The sequence below is a fragment of the Venturia canescens genome, chromosome 9, assembly GCF_019457755.1.
Source record: "Venturia canescens isolate UGA chromosome 9, ASM1945775v1, whole genome shotgun sequence".
NCBI classification, from domain to species: domain Eukaryota; kingdom Metazoa; phylum Arthropoda; class Insecta; order Hymenoptera; family Ichneumonidae; genus Venturia; species Venturia canescens.
This window is the reverse complement of record NC_057429.1, coordinates 13,272,144-13,293,196: the sequence shown is the minus strand read 5'-3', so window position 1 is coordinate 13,293,196 and position 21,053 is coordinate 13,272,144. Positions and strand designations below refer to the sequence as shown.

At 46.5% G+C, this 21,053-nt stretch overlaps 1 protein-coding gene across 1 annotated transcript in view; it reads left to right on the top strand.

Moving 5' to 3' along the window:
• The first annotated feature begins 1,370 nt into the window (after positions 1-1,370).
• The window catches only part of LOC122416396 (protein apterous-like), a 49,641-nt gene continuing 29,958 nt past the window's right edge, over positions 1,371-21,053 (top strand). The window contains exons 1-3 of the mRNA XM_043429314.1: positions 1,371-3,312; positions 14,274-14,583; positions 15,009-15,432. Coding sequence (XP_043285249.1) covers positions 3,265-3,312; positions 14,274-14,583; positions 15,009-15,432 — 782 coding nt within the window. The 5' untranslated portion in view covers positions 1,371-3,264. The remainder of the gene's footprint in view (positions 3,313-14,273; positions 14,584-15,008; positions 15,433-21,053) is intronic.

The window sequence follows — 21,053 nt, the reverse complement described above, 5'->3', positions numbered from 1 at the left end:
TCAGCCCATTTTGCAAATAAATGCGGAAAAAAAACCCACGCTGGCCAGTTACGTTTGAGCTGTCGCGTTATTAATTCTCGATGCATCCAAATAAAATAACCGCAAATGAACGTTGAAGTGTCACTGGAGGCATCCGAAATCCACTGAATTGAATTTCTCTTCCGTAGTGATAAGAACCGAAGGAAGAAACACTGGAAACGAGTAAAAAAGATAAGCCCGAAGGAGCGCGCAGAGAGGATCCTCGTCTCTCGGGTGAACCGCAGAAAGCGTGGCCGGATGTTGCTATTCGCTCGAGTGAGCCTCGATCCGAATGGATATTCCTGAACTTGCCGTCGAACCTCTCGCTCCTTTTTTCTCTCTCCTCTATTTCACGAGGCGCGACGCACGAAAGCGCATTATTTTTCACACTTTTCTCGTTGCTCGCCGTTGCTCACTCATGCGGCTATAATCGGCACGATGCATTCGTCTGAAAATTTGTTGATAGAGTTGCTCCGTCGACGAACAATCAGGACCGGGAAGCATCGTCACGAGCACCAAATTCAATGGGAACTTTCGGCTCTCTGACACAATTGAAAGCTTCCTGAAACTATGCACAATTTTTTCCTCACCTGACCCGCCAGGACCGTTCTCTTAAGGTGTCCTCGCTAAATACAAATCCAAAGCTCGGCTGATAGACTGATCCTGTAAGGAAGAGAATAAGAGTGAATAAAATCGTGATTCTTGGGTGCATGAGCCGCGATCTACACGCCTTCTCGATGATGGTTGCACAGGCGAACGCGCTCGAAGGAGTGAAGCGATCCACGAGCACAAGCTCTCATCCCGAAGGGAGATCGAGTGTACACGCACATCTCGAAACGTTAGAGAACGAAGTAGCTGCGCGCGGTCCCCTCCACGAGAGAGAGAGAGAGAGAGAGAGAGAGAGAGATTCATCGGTGCCTTGCCACCTCCAGAGTACGCATATACACACGCGCGGCGGACAGATTTGCTTTGGCTTAAGGTAGAAGGAGAGCGAAAGAGCAGGTTGGAGGGGCACCGGGGTTGCCGCCCGGCGCGACGCGCCGCGGCGGCAGGGTGGTTAACTTTTGCCTCTCGTTCCTTTGGAATCTGGGATCCTCCGACGAAGGTAGGCGGAGTCGGAGTTCGTTGGTTTTTAAGGAGTGGGGCCGAAGAGTGGGCCGTCCTATTGGAAACGTGGGCGCGCCCCACTCCCGCAAGTTTGTACTTGGAGGCGCCAGATAGCGCTCGAGTCGCGTCTCTCTCTCCCCCCCTCTCTCGCTCTCCGGCTGCAGCCGGAGTGTCCATGTGGACCAAGAGAGCTGCCCGTACAGGCTGATACCCGAGAGCCTCTCCCCGCATACTCCACAACGCGCGCCGCTGAGACGAGAGAGAGTCACCGTTCCCGGCCGACAGTCAGACGAGAGACGCGCCGCGAGAATTCACACTGCGAGAGACGCGCGCAGTTCCCGAGAGTGTTCTCCCCCACGTTCGAGCACATGCGCGTATCTCATCTGACCACATACTACAACGCGATACTCGAGAATAAATCCTTTTTCCGTCGTACCAAGTTACTCCGGGGAAAAAAACGTAACCAAAAAAAAACATCCTCCACTACGAGAATAAAGAACAAAACGATAATAAAACCCGCGAGATTAAACAACCCCCTCGAACAACATTCGAGCCCGCGTCTCTGTGCATGTGTTCTTTCGTCTATCTATGTGTATTCGTGTATTTTATCCTCCCCAAAATTCTGAGTCCCGAACTACCGCCGGCTGGACCTTCCAGTTGAATCCACGTGAATCTTTCATCGCCTGTAACCTCGACGAACGCGATACGAGTTCGTGCTCTCTTATCCTCTGACAAATGTCAAATTAGTTTTGCCCATTGAAAGCCTACGAGCGTGGAATATAATAAACTTCGGTCGATAAACATCCGTGATTCCCAGTGTACTCTGTGCCTAAGAGCTGTTATTGTTTTTCCTTTGTTTTTTTTTCTTTTTTTTTTTAAATTTTCTCCTGTTTTTCCTGTCTTCGCTCGACTCTTGTGTCCCAGTGTTGCCATACGAAGATCCAATTTCTTCGTGTGCCCAGCCGACGGTTTGCTTTACAGACCATGTGTCCACGTGCCAGCTCATTATTACGATTGTGGCTAGAAATTATTGAGGGTGTTCCATCCACGTGCCTGCTCATGTACCAAAAGGTCTGAAACCTCAAAGTCCGGGTGTGGTGTCAGTGTCATTATTTCGTTGTCAAACGCGATGGTTTGCGATGACACTGCTGCTTGACATCGCTGGTCAATTGAGCGGACAAATGAACCGTTCGCAATGACCCTCCGCGACGATTTGGACAATCGTGAAGAACGTTGAGGTCGAACGAGTATCGTTTGATGAACGGAAAACGTGCTCAACCGGTTATGAACTTTGAGCCACTCGCGTTTTTCTGTTCCGACATTTATCTGGAAAATGTTTGTCCGCCGAGTAGTTGAACAGTAAAAACACAACGTGCAAGAAAGAAACTCCAATGTTATTGTGAAATTGGAGGATCCGGAGAAAAGCTCGTTCGAGACAGAGCGTGTTAAGGAACAAGGAATACAAGAAGATTGTCGCAGCTGAAATTTACAACGCGGCCGAAAGAAGCCTCTTGCGGAGCTAACAAGTCGCGTTTATCTGGTCCCGACGATCGTGAAAGAGTGGCAACCAACCAGGACGTGGAGCATTACTGGCTTGGCTCCTCTTTACCCTCCCCGCCGGTGAAACACTCTCCGCCGAGACTCGGACTGTCCATGTTTTACCGCGGGATGACCGTGGGAAGATTGCTGGTGGCCAGAGAAGGACACTATCGTCGTTGTCTCGTTGCTACGACTCGGAGAGCAGGATAACCGTGCAGTTGACCTCAACGGGGACCTTAAAAGTATCTTTCTAGTGGTGCTTGTTCGTCTGATCCCTTCGCGGAAACCCGCTGTCAAACTCCCTTTTTAACCCTCAATTTTCCGAGGGATTTGAAGCTCCCGTTAAATGAAATTCAGTGCAAGTGTCTAAAGCTTTCGCTTCGTGATTCGCGACTCATCATCCACCGAGCTGAGTGTTTCTTTCGTGCTGAATAAAATATATTCATCATTCGAAAATCAAGCTAAAAACGAGAGGCTGTGCTTGTAGCGTCGGACGCCATCTCCGCGTTACCGGCAGTATCCAGGTCCCCCGGTCCCCCCCTAACCACTTCGGCGTCTCGCACCCTCAGCGGGAACCACCCCGCGAAAGCAGCCACCCTGATGGGAGTGTATGAGGAACGCGCCCCTCCTACCACCGGCATGCACTGGGTGAGTCTCCTTCGTCGAATCACCCCCTCGCGCCCCTTCTTTATCTTTATTTTGTCTCTCATCGTCCCCCATCGCATTCTGACATAATCGGTTTTTCATTTTTCAAACTGCTCGATCCGTTTGCGATAAGATTATCTCTCATTTTTAGCGCAAACAACTTTACTCTGATTCACAAACATTCGCAGTTTTTTAGCGTTTATTCTTTACTCATAAATGAAATTTTCTTCTCACTTCGACATTTTTTCGGGACATCTTAAACAACAGGAATTTCGGTACTTCCGTCCGCCAATTATTGACTGACTTGGCACAACAAAGTTTAACGAATTTTTTCTCTGGCTCAAAACGCGTACGATTTTGATAAAAGTTTGAAACACGCCTCCGCTCTTCCAACGAGGCGAATTCAATTGCCACTTCGTCGAATGCAGCTATTGTTCGTCGGTAAATCCGTTATGAGAACGAACAAACAATTAGTCATTTTTCCTCGCTCTATGCTTGCCGAGAACTACCATTTCGATGAGAAATTGCGATTGAGCATAGCTAATTCGAGATCGAAAATAAATAAGCATCGATATACGATAATGATATCGATCGGCGAGTACAAAGTCGGAGAGTCCTGAATTTCACGCCAATCGTCCAGACATCTGAGAAAGTCTTAGATTCGAATGAAAACAATTTCAAGGTTTGTCAGGTTAATGAAATCGTTGAACTGTTGCTGCGATAATTACGTTATTTTAATCTCCGCGCATATAAACTGTCGGAATAACTTGGCATCTTTTTGCCAAATGGCCCATTTAAATGAGCCAAATAAAAAAGGCGTTTTTAATGCCGAATTATTTTGTCGTCAACTGGACACCGTCTCTCATGAGTCACATGTAATCATGAAAACCGGTGGGCAACAGCTAACAAAGCCGTTTTACCACGTGCCATTAATATACTTATCGCAAAAACGTCTTATCGGCGAATCAGGAATACTAAATTTATATCGGCGAGAGTGGAATGATAACTCCCATATCTGCCCGACATACACGAGGCGTTACGTTATATCCCGGTCCGCATTGTGTTCTAGTGTTCAAGGGCACACGCGTGACACCCAAAATTATGTAGACGCAAGTTAAAAATAATACGAAACATTTGACGCTTAACGTATTAAGTTAGAAACAGGGACGTTCCACGCGGCAATTGATTAACGACCAACCGCGCAATCGATCATACACACGGGGACGAAAATATTTAAAATTAAATCAGACATATCCGTCACAGGCTCGAAAAAGCTGGGCGCACCAATGATTAATTTTCTCGAGTGCTACCTAGCGACATTCGAGCAAAAATAAACTGTCCGAGTGTCGAAGACTGACAGAAAGTAGAGAGAGAGAGAGAGAGAGAGAGAGAGATGCGGAGGAGTAGTGAAACACTTGGAACGAGACACTTCCGTTTCTGCGAGGCATTTTTCGACCTCCTCGTTTTTCCTCCTCGCGGATCGAGGCGACGGCCGGAAATTTCTACCGATTCCATGGTTGTTTGAAAAACTTAAGATATCCGGTGAGATGCCAAAAGTTTTGAACGTTTGAGCGACGCGAGTGAACATTTTTACAGTCGATCTTTCATATTGACAGAACTCTTTGAAAATCCTTTGCTCTGAGCGAGCATGGAGTCTTTCCGCATGGGTTCTGTAAATTGTTCAATCACAAAATACTGGAGCAGCGTCCGCGTCTCAGCGATTTCAAAGAGTCGTCAATTTAAAAATTGTTGCAATTTCGTATCACACCTTGTCCGTTCCAACTGCAACAAGTATCCGGTAGATTGGCTGATTAGAAAAGAGAAAAAGAGTGAAAAACTGGCACACCGCCGGCTCGAGGGTCTCCTCGTAATTTTTCTCATTAGTAGTAAGAGAGAAAGAAATTCCCGGGCGCTGCACACCGCGAGAGTCTCGGCGCCGGTTTTCCGAACGGCGCTGACCGCTGGCACTCGAGGATCCCACCTGCCTCCAGGCCTAGCAGAGCGCCTCTCCATAAATACGTACACACTTACATACGTATAAGCCTCTTTATATACCTGCTTTCCTGCGTGCACGCTTGGCTCTGACTCCCTTGAGATCTTGAAGTCGATGACAAGTGGTGAAAAAAGGGAAAAGGCCAAATGGCTCATGAAAAGGGGACGAAAATCGGGGACTCGAAATATCGAAATGAGACTTCACCTTTGTGCTCTCTCTCTCTCTCTATTAAGCTTCCATTTCGGAGTTCAAAAGAAACGATGTTGGACAAACAAATAATAATTTCAATACACCGAGGTTCGTTCGCACGAGCCAATTCCCTGAGAGTCTTTCACAGAACCCGGGAAATTAATCTCCGGGTGTCGAACCAAAATGCCTCTAATTGGCCGACTCACTTTTCGCTACAAATCGCGTGTCATAGATACCGCGGCAATGCTTGCCGGTGCTCGGTGAGATTTCGCAGACTCCTTGGAAACGTCGGGGACATTGGTACTCTATAAGTTGAGTGTCGAGAGTCCAAGAAAGCGAACGAGAGAGAGAGAGAGAGAGAGAGAGAGAGTGAGAGAAAGATCTCTGAGCAGCTCGCGAAGAGGTCTTGCTCCGTGGACCGACTTGTGATTCGACCACACGAAGGCAAATTTCTCATAGGGGCCCAGGGTGTTAACGCCAAAGTGCCAATTACGTAAATAGACTCGGTATATTCACGAGTCGGTACGTACATATCGCCCGATCAGTCTACGTTTTGCTGGCTTACGAACTGGGCCATGCACATACGTGTGTATGCGACGAGAACACGAGCACAGGCTACGTCCTCGCCTTGTGTCTTCTCTCCGCGAGACTCTCGAGTTCGGGGAACTATTCATAGAGAGAATTTAAGATCGCAGAAGATAGGTGCGACTCGATTTATATTAAAAACAAAACTTGAAAAGAGAAACATGAAAAATTTGTACAATCGAAGCGAGTGCATGAAAAATTCTTTAATTCGAACTTCGTATTGCCGACGAAAATAAAAACGACTTGAAAAGCCAAAATTTATAAAGCTGCCAACACTCGAACGTTTCTTTCGCTTATTTCAATAACGTACAATTGCTGTGGGCCGAGAGAGGGAGACGAAGAAAGTGCGTTAACGCCAATAAATTATTCAGAGATTAGGTCGCTTGTGTGTTAAAGTCCATTTGCGATATACTCCAAAAATGCGACGATCCGAGTCACTGAGAGAGCGAAAGAGACTGAGAAAAACGTTAGAAAGAGTGAAAATCGTATCGGGCAATATGTGACAGAGAATATGTGAGTGATAAAAAGAAGAGCGAGAAAGTGATAGCAACGAATGCCTCGATTGGTTTATCGTTTAGCGAGTACGAGGGTGGCAGCAGGAGGCGAACAACTATACGAGCAGGGGGTTTCTCCTCGGCAGAACGGGGGGAAAAGGATAAACAGAACCGGCTTTATATCCACAGAGAGAAGCCGCGATCGCGTACCGGGCTATATACGATTACTGCTTTGCATCGCAAACTAAAAGTGTATACGCGTGTACCGAGATTGCAGCGTCTCCTCAGCCGGTTGCTTACCCGATAGGATCAATTAGACCTTTTTGTTGCTCTTGTTGTTGTTGTTGCTGCTGCTGCTGCTGCTGCCGTTGTTGTTGTTTCGTCCTATCGTCACATACCCAAAGTATTTATATACAGATGAGCGTAAATACTGAGATATACGTACGTATTTCTCTACACAGAGAAAAATGTGTGTATGCGCGTGCATATATAGAAATGAAAGTGTATGCGCGCGGCGTGTATGCATTCGTGCTATCGACACCTTTTCCAAGCTCTCGTACGACGAGTTTATGTAGACAAGCCTCTCTGGTAAGGTACAGATCGATGCATCCGTTCGCAATTATGTAAGTGGCATTACAACAAGCGATAAATCCGATAAGCCCAATTATCCAACAGCCGGCTAATTTTCAATTGAAATTTCAGTTATTCACACTCTGATACGTTTCGTTTCAATGTTGCCTCGGCGCTCACTCTCGCTCACTCGGAAACCTTTGATTTTTATTAATTGCGACGAAAACGACAGTGTCGGATACATCTTACATATTTGTGGCACCAACGTCCTTTTTTCATGTGGGATTCTCGATTCATGAATTTCAATGAAAAGATGAAACAGGTGTGACGAAAGAGATCATTGTAAGCCTGAAAAATAGCCACTTTGGATTAGTGAATGACTTATTCGTTGAAAGATATCTCGATGGGAGCACGCGGGCAACGAAGAAAAAAATGTCAGGGATTCAAAATATTACTTAATTTGACGTTAATCGTGCCATTCAATTTATCACTGACGGCTTAATCGTTGATCTTTTCCTCAAGATTTCACTGCGTTTAAAATCAACTGTCAACTTTTCAGTCCTCACGAAGATTCACTGTTATTCTTTGTTTTAATAAGAAAAATTGCGAAACGGTGCGAAAAAAATGGCGTAAAAGAGAAAAAAAAATGGGGGATTCGGAATCGTTGCAAATGCAGAGAATTTATTCTGTCATAGTCTTTTTGGATGGCCTGAGAAACACGAAGCAACCCTCAAAACGTCTATCACTCCGGTAACTGCGTGTAAAGGCGTTACCGCGAGAGAGCGATAATTATACATTCGCATATGCTCAAAGCGTAACCGTATATCCGCTGTTCGTAAAATCACATAATAGTACTACATGCGAGCAGGATAAAAACGAGAAGTGCGTAAGTCTCTTGTGCGTAAATAATACTTTTTTCAATAATTTGCATTGAATTATAAAATATATACGAGGTGCAACATTGTGCTCGTTGAAATATGCCGCGAGAAGTAGCACTGCCGACCATTTATAACTCGCACCCTCCTCCGTCGCCGCCACCGCCGCCGCTCTCTTTCCCTCTCTATTCCGCGTTGTTTAGACCTCTCGACACGTATAATTATTATTTAATATGAAATGCATGTTCTGTTACGTTTTTCCTCAGCGCAGCGGTTGAATCGCATGCTGAGCTGCGCGAGCATAAATATTCATCGAGTCTTCTTTCATTCACCGTTCATACTTTTTCCAACGCGTGATCAAATGAATTCTGTGGCTTTTCACTAAATTCTTGGATCAACCCTCCGAACCTCGGGATCAAGTTTTTCTCGTTTTACTTTTGCTTTATTTTTCGGATCGAGCAACGAGTTTGGCTCAATATTTCACGAACTTTTATCGTCGAGATTTATATTCGCAGCAATAAATATTTTGCTTTGAAAAGCTCGAAAATGCTCGTGAATTTAGCCAAATGAATTTTTAGAGCCGTCTTGTTAAAATGTTGCAAATTATCGAGTGGCAATGCTTGCCAAAATTTACAGTCGAAGATGCGAAGACGAAAAGTGATGAAAATGAGGCTGCGCAACAATCGAATTCTTTGATCGAATCACCCGCTTAAATGACAGTGCGGTCTCCCAATCGATGAAGGAGTTTGACGAAAACGTTCGGCAGATCGAACGGTGAGGCCTCATTCGGCGTCCATTTGTCTCGTAAAACGAGCATCGTCCCTCTCCCTCGGAAAAACACATACTCATACACGCGAAATGCTTGGCTCTCGATTTTCGTAAACATTCGAACAAACGAAGCAGCTGATTTGAATATACTCTTGAAAACCGGGAGCAGGCTACGTGATGGGATAGTGGAAGAGCGATTATTTGAGCTCTCTCTCTCTCTCTCTCTCTCGATCTCTCCCGGGCAACGCGCCGGAGAGAGAGAGAGAGAGAGTGAGATATGAGATAAGCGCATCTTCGCCCGTCGTGTCTGGCAGCGATAGCAAACCCTGGCGCGTCTTGTCCAGCTCGACTCATAATTTATTAACGCTACCGCGAGATTATATCCGCCTCTGCTTATGATATAAACCTCCGTACGTATAGCTCCTTCTGTATTCGCGCGTGCATTAAAAGAACTGCGCGCGCGCGCGCGTGTGTGTGTTTGTGTTTGTATGACAGTCTAGAATTAACGCCAAGAGCGAAGAATTATGAAAGTCCGAAATTCGCAAACATTCCTCGATTTGTGTTAAATTTATTTTATAAACGATGACTCATCTCGAGGAGGGTCTTTATTCATATTCAAAGCCATGATTTTCAATTGATTTCTCAAAACAAGATGATTTTTGTTTTTCGAGCTTTTTGGGGGGAGTGAGCGAACGACCCAAGATTTTTTGTAATTAGGGGACGATGCATGAGCATCCAATTTGAGAGAGTTTTATTAATTTTCAATCTTTTTTGCTCGTCGAGTTCCAAGCTTTTTGTGCTATTGAGTTTTATTTGGATTTTTTGTACTTACGAAATTTATTTCGGAATTTTATGACCATTGAACCGTCGACGAGATGCATCATTTTCTGATGTAGGCTCCTCGTGGAGCGAACCTTTCGAGAATGTTGGAACCCTCTCGCGATCTCGAGTTTGCTTTCCGTCGGACTCGGGTTATTCTTGGGAACTTAATAACGCTGAAACAATCGTCGATCGTTCTCATTGACAACGCGTCAGGCCGCACTGCAGACCGTCGATCATCATCATTCGTTATACTCCACTCTGCCGACTCTTTTGATCAGTTTTACTGCGGTTATCGTATAATCACAAGCTCATCCAATGTAATCGAAAAAATTCGTTGAAGCCGAAGCAACGATACGCCAGAGATGACGCGAATCCACCAACATCTGGTTCAGTGATATCGCCATTTTTATTTCTCTCACAAATATTTTTACGATTACGGTGGAAATAGTTTGACCCTCCGTCACGATAACCCAATCCAAGAATTCTTGTGGCACGATCTAACGGCCGTATGTGTTCGCGCTGGAAGTACTTGGAAAAAAAAATTATTTATTATTGTACGCTCAGACCTATCGTTGATAACGAACGGCAAAACGAGATTCTAATTCACTTAATAATAAACTTTTTCTATCGTATTAGCAATCAACATTCGTTCGGTTCTCCGTTATTTGTCATCATTCCATCGCAGATTATACGTTCTCAGGTCGCCGAGTATCGTTTTTAATTAAACGTTTTTCAATTGAATACGAAATATTTCAAAAAAATTGTCCACTACGATCCATTCGAAGTTCCACCATCGTTTTCGTTCCACATTCATTGTTTTTCTATTCCAACAGTAAAACGCTACCTGCTGCACTGCGAAGCTGCGATATTTGTACGATGCCTCGATTCGTTGATAAACGTCTTACGATAAATAATTATAAATAATTCCGTGCTCATTTGTCTTGAGATATTGGTTTACGAGCTCGTGATGAATGCGAAACACGAGCGTTCCCCACGCCTCTCTCGTCTATTGACCTTTGAATTAACAATTGTGCGGTTATGTTACGGCTCGAGCTTCTTCGGGCGCGTGGTCGCGTAAAGAAACAATCTGCGGCTATGCCGCAGATTAGCCGTGAACTTTGTTCAAACACGGTGATCACACGTGTGGGCTTTCGAATGAAAATGAGTGTATTATAAACGCTCGAATCTGTGGATATTCGTGAGAAATACTGCAACGAATTTTAACATTAACGAAACATCCGTCAAAGCGATTGCTCGGGCTCGAGGAAACTTTTTCGTCGATTAAAATTTAATTTATCAGACTTTTTTTGACGGTTTAAGAAATTTGAAAAAAAAAAAAAAAAAAACATTCTGCCTTCCGTATTTGAGAGAAAAACGCTCTCGAATCTCGGCACAATTCGGCTATACCGAGCTGTTTGTACAGTTACTAGAAATTCGGCCAGCAGCTCGTACAGTGGCTGACGCGTGTGGAAAATGCAGATAGGGACGATATCGCTTCGCCCGGTGTTAACCACCGCCTACGCCCACGCTTATTTTATACGAGAATCAAGTATGTATATATTTATATATAAATGTAGAGAAAACCACCGCGACCATCCATTTTACCAGCGGCCGAGAGCGATCGTTCGTTGTGGCCCATTCGTTATCTCGTTTTTTTTTTCTTTTTTATTCTTTTTACCATACGCGAGCGTACACTACACCGAGGTCACGGATTCTATATGTTCGTTACGAATTCGCTCCCACGCCCATCTTTGCCGTTTCGAATACTTTTTTCATACATTTTGTTTTGATTTTTATTTGGGGGTTCTTTTTTTTTTCTTTTTTTTTCTTTTTTTTTTTTTAATACAAAACCTCGTACGACGTATCCTGAAAAAATAACATGTTGGCGAATAAACAACCGGCGAGAAAAAGCTGATAATTTGTATACAAGTTATTCAAATATTCGTATACAAGATGAAGATAGGCTTAGTCGTTCTAAGAATTGAGAGGTTTTTACATACGGAGCTGGTGAATGGCATTTTGTTATTTCACATTCTCACTCCAAATATGGAATGATTTCTGACACTTGGATCGTTGTTGTATTGAGACTTCAGGAGTTGGCAGGGATTCTTTGACGTTGCAGAAAGATGCGATTGCGTTCGTTGACGTAACTACTTTAGCAGCTATTCCTTGAAAAGTGTTTAACTCTCCGGCTCGTTGATTAATTTCGAATGAGTTTCATAGGACCGAAGGACTGGTATTAATTCGAAGAAAAATTATTGCGCTCGAAAGTTGCTTGGTCGACGATGGGCGCGTTTGGCATTTACCACCGAAATGAATTCCGTAACAGCGCACGCCTTTCCATCAAGCAAATTCGATCATCGATTAAACAAAGTTAACAATTGGATATCGAGTAACTGGAAAAAGGCACTTTTATGTACGGAGCGATTTGAAAGCCGTGCCATCAACCCCGCGGTAGAAGACAGAGAAACAAAACGATATAATCGTGTTTCTCTTAACTCACTTTGATCGTCGATCGAACTCGCAGCAGTCCCGATTCGATCGAGATACAAGTGCGCGAGCACGTGGTCTGTACGTGATCGGAGGGTAGTGACCGATGCAATAAGGACGCGCGCATCGATGCCTCCTCGCATCCCCAGGCCCTCGAACATATAATTTGTGCTTCGAACGAGAGAGTGCATGCGTTTCGTTATAATTTCGCGTTGCGAATCAACCGGGAATACTAATGCTCGAGCGCCCGATTCCCGATGAATGTTTGTATCGACGGATTCACGTTCGGCAGCTGCGAAATTACGTCGGCCCTTCCTTTTTCAGTTCTGCGGACTCCGCGAGGCAATGGGAATAACAAAAGTGGAAGAGACTCGTAAAAAATGAGCGAGCGAACGAAAGAGTCAGGAAGCGTGCAAGGATGCACCCTCCCGAACCACGTAAACGATCCTTGCTATGAGAGAACTGCCTTAATTCGGTCGGGGGCGAGAAAAAAGACCCCGTCGCCGTGATTCGTTTCCTCCAAAGTCTTGTTTCACTGTATTAATGTCAACGCTCAAGAGTTTTCGCACGGAAGCGCATATAAATAGAGATATTGGTGGGGATTCGAGGGAGAGGAAAATGAGATTCGATATCGTAAAGCACACATACGCGGTGGATATAACGCAGCACATATAAAGTATATAGGATACATAAAGAGAAGCATTTGGAGTTGGCTCCTCGCTGGAAAACTGTTTATGACGACGGGGCAGCCATAACGTCTGCCATAGTCGCGTCGTGTGGCAAACGTGCCGCGCGCTAGAGGAGAGAGCCTCGCACGCGGTATATTCCTCTGTCTCGGTCCTCCGAGCGCAGTAAATACCGGTATCTCCTGTCGTAAAGTCCGGCATTGGTTTTCTACTACTATAGCCGTTTGGCGTACGGACTATACGAAGCGACGAGTGCTCACAGAACGAGGCAATGGAAAAGGGCGATGGGGGATGTAAGGCCGGGAAAGAGAAAGAGAGAGAGAGAGAGAGAAAACGATAATTTATGTCGCGACTGAGAGGGTACCGCGCGCTGACAGTTGAAACACGGCGGTTGCTACGATTGGCCGAAGTAGGCGCCTTATAGGGTGAGCGCGCATGCGCTCTCGCTCGCGACATCCATCAGCGTCTACTGGCGTGCCGCGCTCCTGTCACACGGCGTAACCCGCCGTCACTTCGCCATTCTTCGTACGCTTATATTCTCTAGATAAAGGTATACGTGGATGTATAATACGCTGGGTCCGAGTTCGCCACTCGTAGCTCGATCCTCGCATCCACCTTGCCTCGTTCTTCTTCTTTCTCTCTTCCAGCCCCTCGCTTCCCCTTTTTCCTTCGGGTTCACTGTAACACGATTCTTTGAGTTTCTATACTCGCCTCTCTGTCTCGCCTCCATTCTCCTTCGCAGACTCTCATTCTCGCAACAGTGCCCTATCGTATCTTATTCTCTCAGTCCTGCCTGTGGCACAGAGCGACCTCTGCTCTGGCAAACGTTTTCTCTCTCTCTCTCTCTCTCTCTCTCTCTCTACGAGTACTGCCCTCCGTCCTTTCCCCTACCAAGGGCTCGGTCGTTTTTTCTTTTCTAGTCGCTTCCAGCGATCCGTGCTTTCGCCGGGTTTCTCTCGTTCGCGGTTACACAATTATTCAACGCGCACGAGCTTTTTGTTGGCGTCGAAGAGCTCGCGGGCCGGTTAAACTCCCCAGGATGCGTGTCCCCCCTTCGTACCCCGCGGCTCGCCGCTTGTCCCGGCCATTGAATCGACCGCGAGGTTTCCTCCTGCATTTTGAGACGCGGCGAGAAGCTCCGATCGAGATGTCCAAGCGTTGTATGACCGCCTTGTAGTATCGGCACATCCGGCGACTTCCGATTTCTCGGACTCTCGGGCAAAGCATAGCCATGCTTTTTGCACTTGGATATCGCGGATCTGCACATATTTCGTGTGGCCCAATCGGAATAAGGCGTCACGCTGTAAGAATTAATCGAAAAAAAAAAAAAAAAACACGACCGCGAACCCCGTCAGGATTAGAGAAAACCACGTAAAACCAGACAATTTTCTTTCACCGTTGCTTTCCAAGCTGATTCATTGAGCCGCTGAAAAAAATGTATTCGTAGCACTGAGAATGTTGATAAGTGACGAAGGGTGCTTTGTTCCAGCAGCCGCCGAGCTCACAGGAGCGTGGCAGCGGCTTGGCTTTGGGCTGTCAAGGTGGGCCAGGTAGCGCGGGGGGGCCCGGAGCAGTGGACCAGGCAAGAGACCTAAGCCCATGCCTCCCCGCGTCGATGGGCGACGCCGCACGACCGACGACCCTTCCGTGCAGCCCTCCCGCGGCCCACCACCACCACCATCATCATCACCATCATCCGTCTCATCGAACACCGCTTCATCAAACCCATTGCGGCACGAACAACAATTGCTATGATGGATCGACCACCCCCTACGACTCCAGGGATTATGGTTCACCAGGAGGTATTTATGAAACTCTTACTGCACGTTGAGCTAGTTCAATGCCGAGCGAAAGCACTATTTTCATTCCACGGTGTCTCCTCGATCGTTATCCTTGTGCAGTAGGCTTTTGGGGTTGCGTGTATATGCGCGCCTGTCAAATAACGGGAATGCTAAGTTGAAAGCTGCAGAGTTGGCTTACTTCATTTCGAATCACTGAGAACGTTTTTCAAGCCCATACTTTGAGTTTTCTTAAGCGAATTACGAGCCTAAATTGGAAATAACAATTAGTAGCATTCGAGAACAGAGTTTGGATCAATCCACTAACTTGTTTCATCGGGAGTCTTGACATCAAAATACGAGCAAGTTCCAACATTTTAATCGACCCATAATCGGCGCTAATCGGCGCGGACAGACATTTTATAAGCTTCCTCTTGGTTGTTCTTCAGGTGCGCCGGAGTTCCGGAACAGCGGAAACTACGACAACGCCAGTGATCTCAGCGCACCAGCCCAAACGACGCCCCACCACCATCACCATCACCATCACCACCACAACGAGCCCCAACAAAATCACCATCTCCATCACCAGACACAGATTCATCAACAAACGGAGCGATGCACGAACAACGACGATTCACATCCCGTACCAAAACTCGAACCACCCCCAACCCCACCAGCCCAATCGGAAGACGTTCCCGGGGTCGTTTGCGCTGGCTGCGGACTCAGAATAGCCGACAGGTTTTACTTGCAGGCTGTCGATAGGCGGTGGCATGCCTCATGCCTACAGTGCTCCCACTGTCGACAAGGCCTCGATGGTGAAGTCACTTGCTTCAGCAGGGACGGTAACATCTACTGCAAGAAGGACTACTATCGGTGAGTTTTGTTTATTATCAATTTTTTGCTCATACTCTAACAGCCGCGGGCGATCGGCACAGACCCCTTTAAGGTCCACGCCCGAGTGCATGAATTATTGAAACTGCAGTTGCGGACTCACTTCAGTCAGTTTAGTGTTTTGCTGTAGTGAAAAATATTTTCTCTTCTCTCAATTCAATGCTCGCAGTCCAAGTGCAAAAATTCATTTGTCAATGCGGGAAAGAACTCGAAAGTTTGGGTGCATTTTCGTCTGCTTGAGATGATAGAGCAGAAAAAATCGATTGAAACGCGTTGAAGTGTCTCATAATGAATCGCGGAAAGCTACCCGAAGGAATGTTCGAATCTTCTTGGAGGTCCGCGCGGGCGAGCCGTCCTGACGCAAGCTGCGCAAAGTTTCTGGTGTTGTTGAGATTGAAACGGATCGTTTTATCAAGCTGGGCCTTGCTTATCCGAAAATATACACGAGCTACGAGGATGGAAAAAATGCTCGCGGTATCGCGTGGCCCGAGAGCCTGAAGTTCGGCGATACTGACACGCGCATACACGCGCGTCAGTCGGTTTTCGAAAGAAAGTGAAGAGAAGAGTCGTATCGGTGTTGTCGCGGAAGACGTCAAGCCCCTACGCAACGCAGCGACGTCTCGCGCGATGCCGTACAATTTTTCAAAGTCAGCCTCGCGTTTCTGTCATTCCTTCGAGCGACTTGGTTGAACGACGTTCATGTGTTCCGTGTGATTCTTCCTCTCTCGCGGTGCGGTTCGCGCTTGTAAGATCTGGCGTCAGGTCACACAGAGAAGAGGCCGGGATAGAGAACTCGCGCGTCGTGTTCCTCAACACGAGAGAAAAGAAGGGAAGAGAGAAGCGGACGTGTTACGAGGAACACGTGCGATGCCCGCGCCCGTACGTTTACCCCGCGCTTGTACAGACCATAAATTGTCTGAGATCAGTCACGAATACGGTACGGAACTCGTCCACACGAGAAACGGCGCCACGATCTTTCTTTGCATTTGTGTATCTCGTTTGATTTTTTTCTATTATTTCCTTTTTGCCCTTTCGTATTTTCGCTTTCTGGCCCCCTTATGGATCTCTCAACTATCTCAAATTGTCAAAATCATTGGAATTCTAATGCTCGTCTGCACGCGTCGGGCTCTCGCGCGCGGCTCCTCGCCAACGTCAAATCGCAATATGCATCCAAACTCTTAATTAGGACTCTTCCATGGAACTGAGATTCGATCGACTTCTCAATTACGTCAATTTATTCCAATTTGCTTGCAACATGAAATCTCAAAGCCAATAAATTGCCATGCGAGATGTTCGATAAAAAAATAGCCGAGTGACGTAACCTGTTGGACGTAGAACGCTTGTTCCGTCACGAGATTTCATTTCTCGCTAGTCGAAGAACACGAGCGGCAGCGCGGCTTCTCGCAGCGGAGGTTTCTTGATAATCGTGAAAATCGAACGCACGATATCCGACAGCAGCCCGCACACGGACAACGCGAGATTGAATTTCACTCGAGAATATTGTGAGCTCGAGAAAAATCTCGTTTGTAAATGGAAATATGAAACTGCGTCGTTTTACTTTATTGTGCAACATGTTTTCCTCTCGTTTGTCCACGCACGAACCATTATATGGCGCTGGAGAACTCCGGTTCGCCATCCAACAAACTCGTTCGCACTCGGTTTGCCTGAAAAATGGATTTTCTCCATCGCGGAAAAGCCTTATCGCATCTCTCCAAACACTTTTATCAACTATTAACTTCAACCAAAGCGACGGGAAGAGCAGAAAGATTTTTGATCACCGGAGCCAGTCCGGTCTTTGTTAGCAGACCGAAAACACAATTTTTTCTCGAAATTCAGACTACTTCCATTTTCAATGGAACAGACGGTCGATCACCGCTCTCACTTTTCTTCGAAGCACCTCACTCATTCTTCATGGCTTATCAGGCCCTCCCAATCGAGCCATACACATCGTGGAAATATTCTGAATGAGATACGCCAGATATCTAAAACATTTCCGCTAAATTCCACGCCGCTTTTGTGCAATACTTGCACTAGAAAATTCCTCAATCTCGTGAATAAAGAATATACGTGTGTACGGGACTGGTGAGTTTGCACTCTCACCGTAAGACGAGGGGCTAGAAAAAACAAAACACACACACACACACAGAAGAATAAAAAACGACGACGCATGCCTCTCACTTTCTCCAAGCGAGAGGTGTAGCAGTTAGTTTCCATTCCAGGAAACAATCGCAATGCTTTTGCCCCGCTCTGTGTCAGTTGGAGAGTTGGAATACTCGGAATTCACCTGTCTTACCGTATGCTCTATTACTGTATTTCCTCATCCATCCCCCCTCCCTCCCTCCCTCTCCGTCTCTTCCTAATGCGAGGCTTAAGAGAGCAAATCCTTATTAAAGATCCCATTGCGGAACTTGCTACCTCGAAATCTGGTTGAAGTGTGTCCACGTACTTCCTAAGACGGGCTTGTCGCCCCAGCTTTCTACTGAAATTTAGTAAATTCCAGTCGCGCGCCAAGCTCCGGGCTTCGGCCAACGGATTCAACATTTTCTCAATCCTACTTTGGCCTACGTACGTTTGCGGAATCAATTTGGCCTCAAGGCCCCACACGGAGTCAACTTAGTATCGCTACCACTCCCCCCTCCCTCCCTCCCTCCCTCCCTCGTCGTCCTGAGCTCACATGCTTGAACAAGCCCTTTCCCACACACCCGCATACACCTCCGTATTATTCCGTCGCTTCTCTCTCTCTCTCTCTCTCTCTCTTTCTCTCCGTATATGTCTCTACATATGTGTATATAAAAGCGATGCTATATAAGTTCGCATCCAGACTCGCGTTCACGGACTAATGGTCACGACTCGGCCATTTACCTCCGGCGAAGCGTCGATTCGCGATAAGTAAATCACCGTCGATCTACATTTCATCACGCGGACGGATGATACACCCCGGGAGAGTCGGCCTGGTGAACGCGTCGAGTCGGTGCGATGCCCGACCGCACGGCGTGCCCAGCAAACCTGTGTACGTTTTATACACACATTCGTTCTCGCATATGGACGCATTCGTGTTCATTTATATGTACACACCGACGTATACTTTTCTTTATGGACTCGAGAATCCGCTCGCTTTCCCGGTTAAATGTAGAAGCTGCCGCCGCCGCCACCGCCGCCGCCGTCTAACAGGGAGCATGCGCCAAGCTCCGCAAATTATATCATGAGATCTTCGGAATTTTTTCGACTCGGAAGTTCATCGAGGCGAATCGATGATGATAAACACTTTTGCAGGGTGTGGAAAAACAATCGGAGTGCTCGGACCCGGGTCGCAGGGACCCGCGGGCAACTTTTGATGGAATAAGAAGAAGTCGAAAATTCGGCAGGATTTTTCTTGACAATTGGTTCGAGCCTGCGAATCGAGGAACAACCAAATAGTCGAGTTGACGAATTTCATTTTTTTCATCATGATCCGATGAAAATTTTCTTTGTTTAATGAAATTTTATGTTGACATACGGAGAAAGAAATTGGAAAAGTGATTTTTGGCGTGCGAAAATCGGGAGTTTCGCGGGGTAATCGACCAGGATTTGAATTTCACGAGTGATTTTGGTACAGGCTGATTACGAAAGGAGAGTAAAAGGTTCCATTGATATCGGTGCGATCAATTGAAAAATATGTCAATTTTTACGAAGCAGCTTCGTGACTGATTTTGCTAGTTTTTGGTAAGGTGAGCTCGACGGATTCGTGTACGACCCAAATGTCAAAATGGTTTTGGGATTAAGAGCGTCGCTCGGTAGGATTAGGCAGCAAGAATTACAAGAGTCTTTGTCCGAATAGAAATTCCGGTACAAATCGAATGAGTGCCGGGGGTTTTCCGTTATGCATTGACGACGAAGGCCTCAGCGCTTCGGGTACACAACGATTTCGTGAATTCGATCGAGCGCGAACGAGCCCTTGAAACGGGAGGAGATATCTCGCCTCGTTTTCGGTGTCAATGGTAATCCTTCGAGGTCTCTTTTCTCTGTTTATTTATTTCATTGGAATTTTTTCCCGTTTTTTTTTCACTCGTTCTTCCCCGCTTTTTCCTTGGTACCACGGGAGTTACGCTTCGTTGCTGAAGATCTCCGCGCTCCACTCAAGTGTTTCTGCTAAACCGCATGCGCCGAAGTTTCTCTCGAAATTTTTCGCCATTAGAAATAGTATCTCCATTCTTCAAGAATATAAAACGATCGTTGCCCAAGACGAGAGTTATTCGAACGCTCGAGTTTCGCTGCATTCTTTCGCTTCGATGTCGGACATTGCGCTTCGCTCGTGAATATTAAACATTTTTGACGTCCCCCGCAATAATACGCAGACGCAACATCGCTTATTCAACAGAATTTCACTCTCCACGCGCCGTTCCATTCTCGAGCTGCGTATCCGTAAAAAATTCTCCATCCGATTGCGAAAGCTATTCGATCGCTGAAAATCGTTCGAGTATCCTGGTCCCCTTCCGAGTCGCACTTGCTCCGCCTGGATCTCGTCTCACCGTAAATAAATCGTTTTCACAAGAATCCCCAAGCGCTGTACGAGTCCGCCCGAGTATATAAGCTACCGAAAGGCTCCCTTAAGGAAGACAAATAAAAAGGCTTTTTCGAGCTGCTAAATCAGGGACACGTGCATACGTTCGTGCACCGGCGGGGACACCCACCAAACTTCCACGCTCGAGTTCTCAAGTTCGAGTCGTTCGAGCATCAGCACGATTCGGACGATTAAACACGACGACGACGACGACGACGACGACGACGACGACGACACGATAAAAAAGAGAAAATCAACGAAATAGCATACATTGAAAAATACAAATAATTTTCTCCCCGGCGCGTATAAATATCGTCGGCGTTTGAGGATTCTTCACCGAAGCGGGAGAAAAAAACAGAGTAGAAAAGTTGTCACGAAACTCGATGAAAATTGCACACAACAATTCAATGCCGAATCCCATGAAAATTCACCTCAACCTAACAAGTATACCCACCAAGCATAATTGTTCCACGAAAAAGCAATTAAAAAGACATTATTCTAAGGAGAATCTTACTAAAATGTATGGGGTATTGTGTGCGTCGTTGACTTGACAGACGTGTGCATACCGTGATAATGTTACGTGTCTAGAGAAAGGCGCGAGGAAAAAAAGTAAAGAAACAGGCACAGACAACCTGTTCTCATCAGCGTGCTATCGTCAGTACAAAGTTCGTCTTATATCCACACGAAATAATCAGAAGATTACTTGACGGGATACCGAGAGCCAGAAAGCGAAAGAGAGAGGAAGAAAGAGATCGCGCTCGAGGGCGGGGGAGAGAAAGGATCTCGCGGACATCCCGTCACGACACACCGCACGGTTTTGGCCCAGAGAGCATATCCGCGAGACCGCACAGTTGCACCAACGACACGTCGTACTTATCTGTCGGGCTTGCATGTGCGATCTCGAGTACGGGCCCCCGTAGTATATATGCATTTCACGTTGTGTGATCCGAGACTTCGGAGCTCGCACACGCCTCGCGCGTCCCCGTTATTAGGCAGGGACATCGCGTGTTCGCGTCGTCCCGCCGCGCCTCGTACGGGCCACCTTAAATGTGCAAGCGCGTTA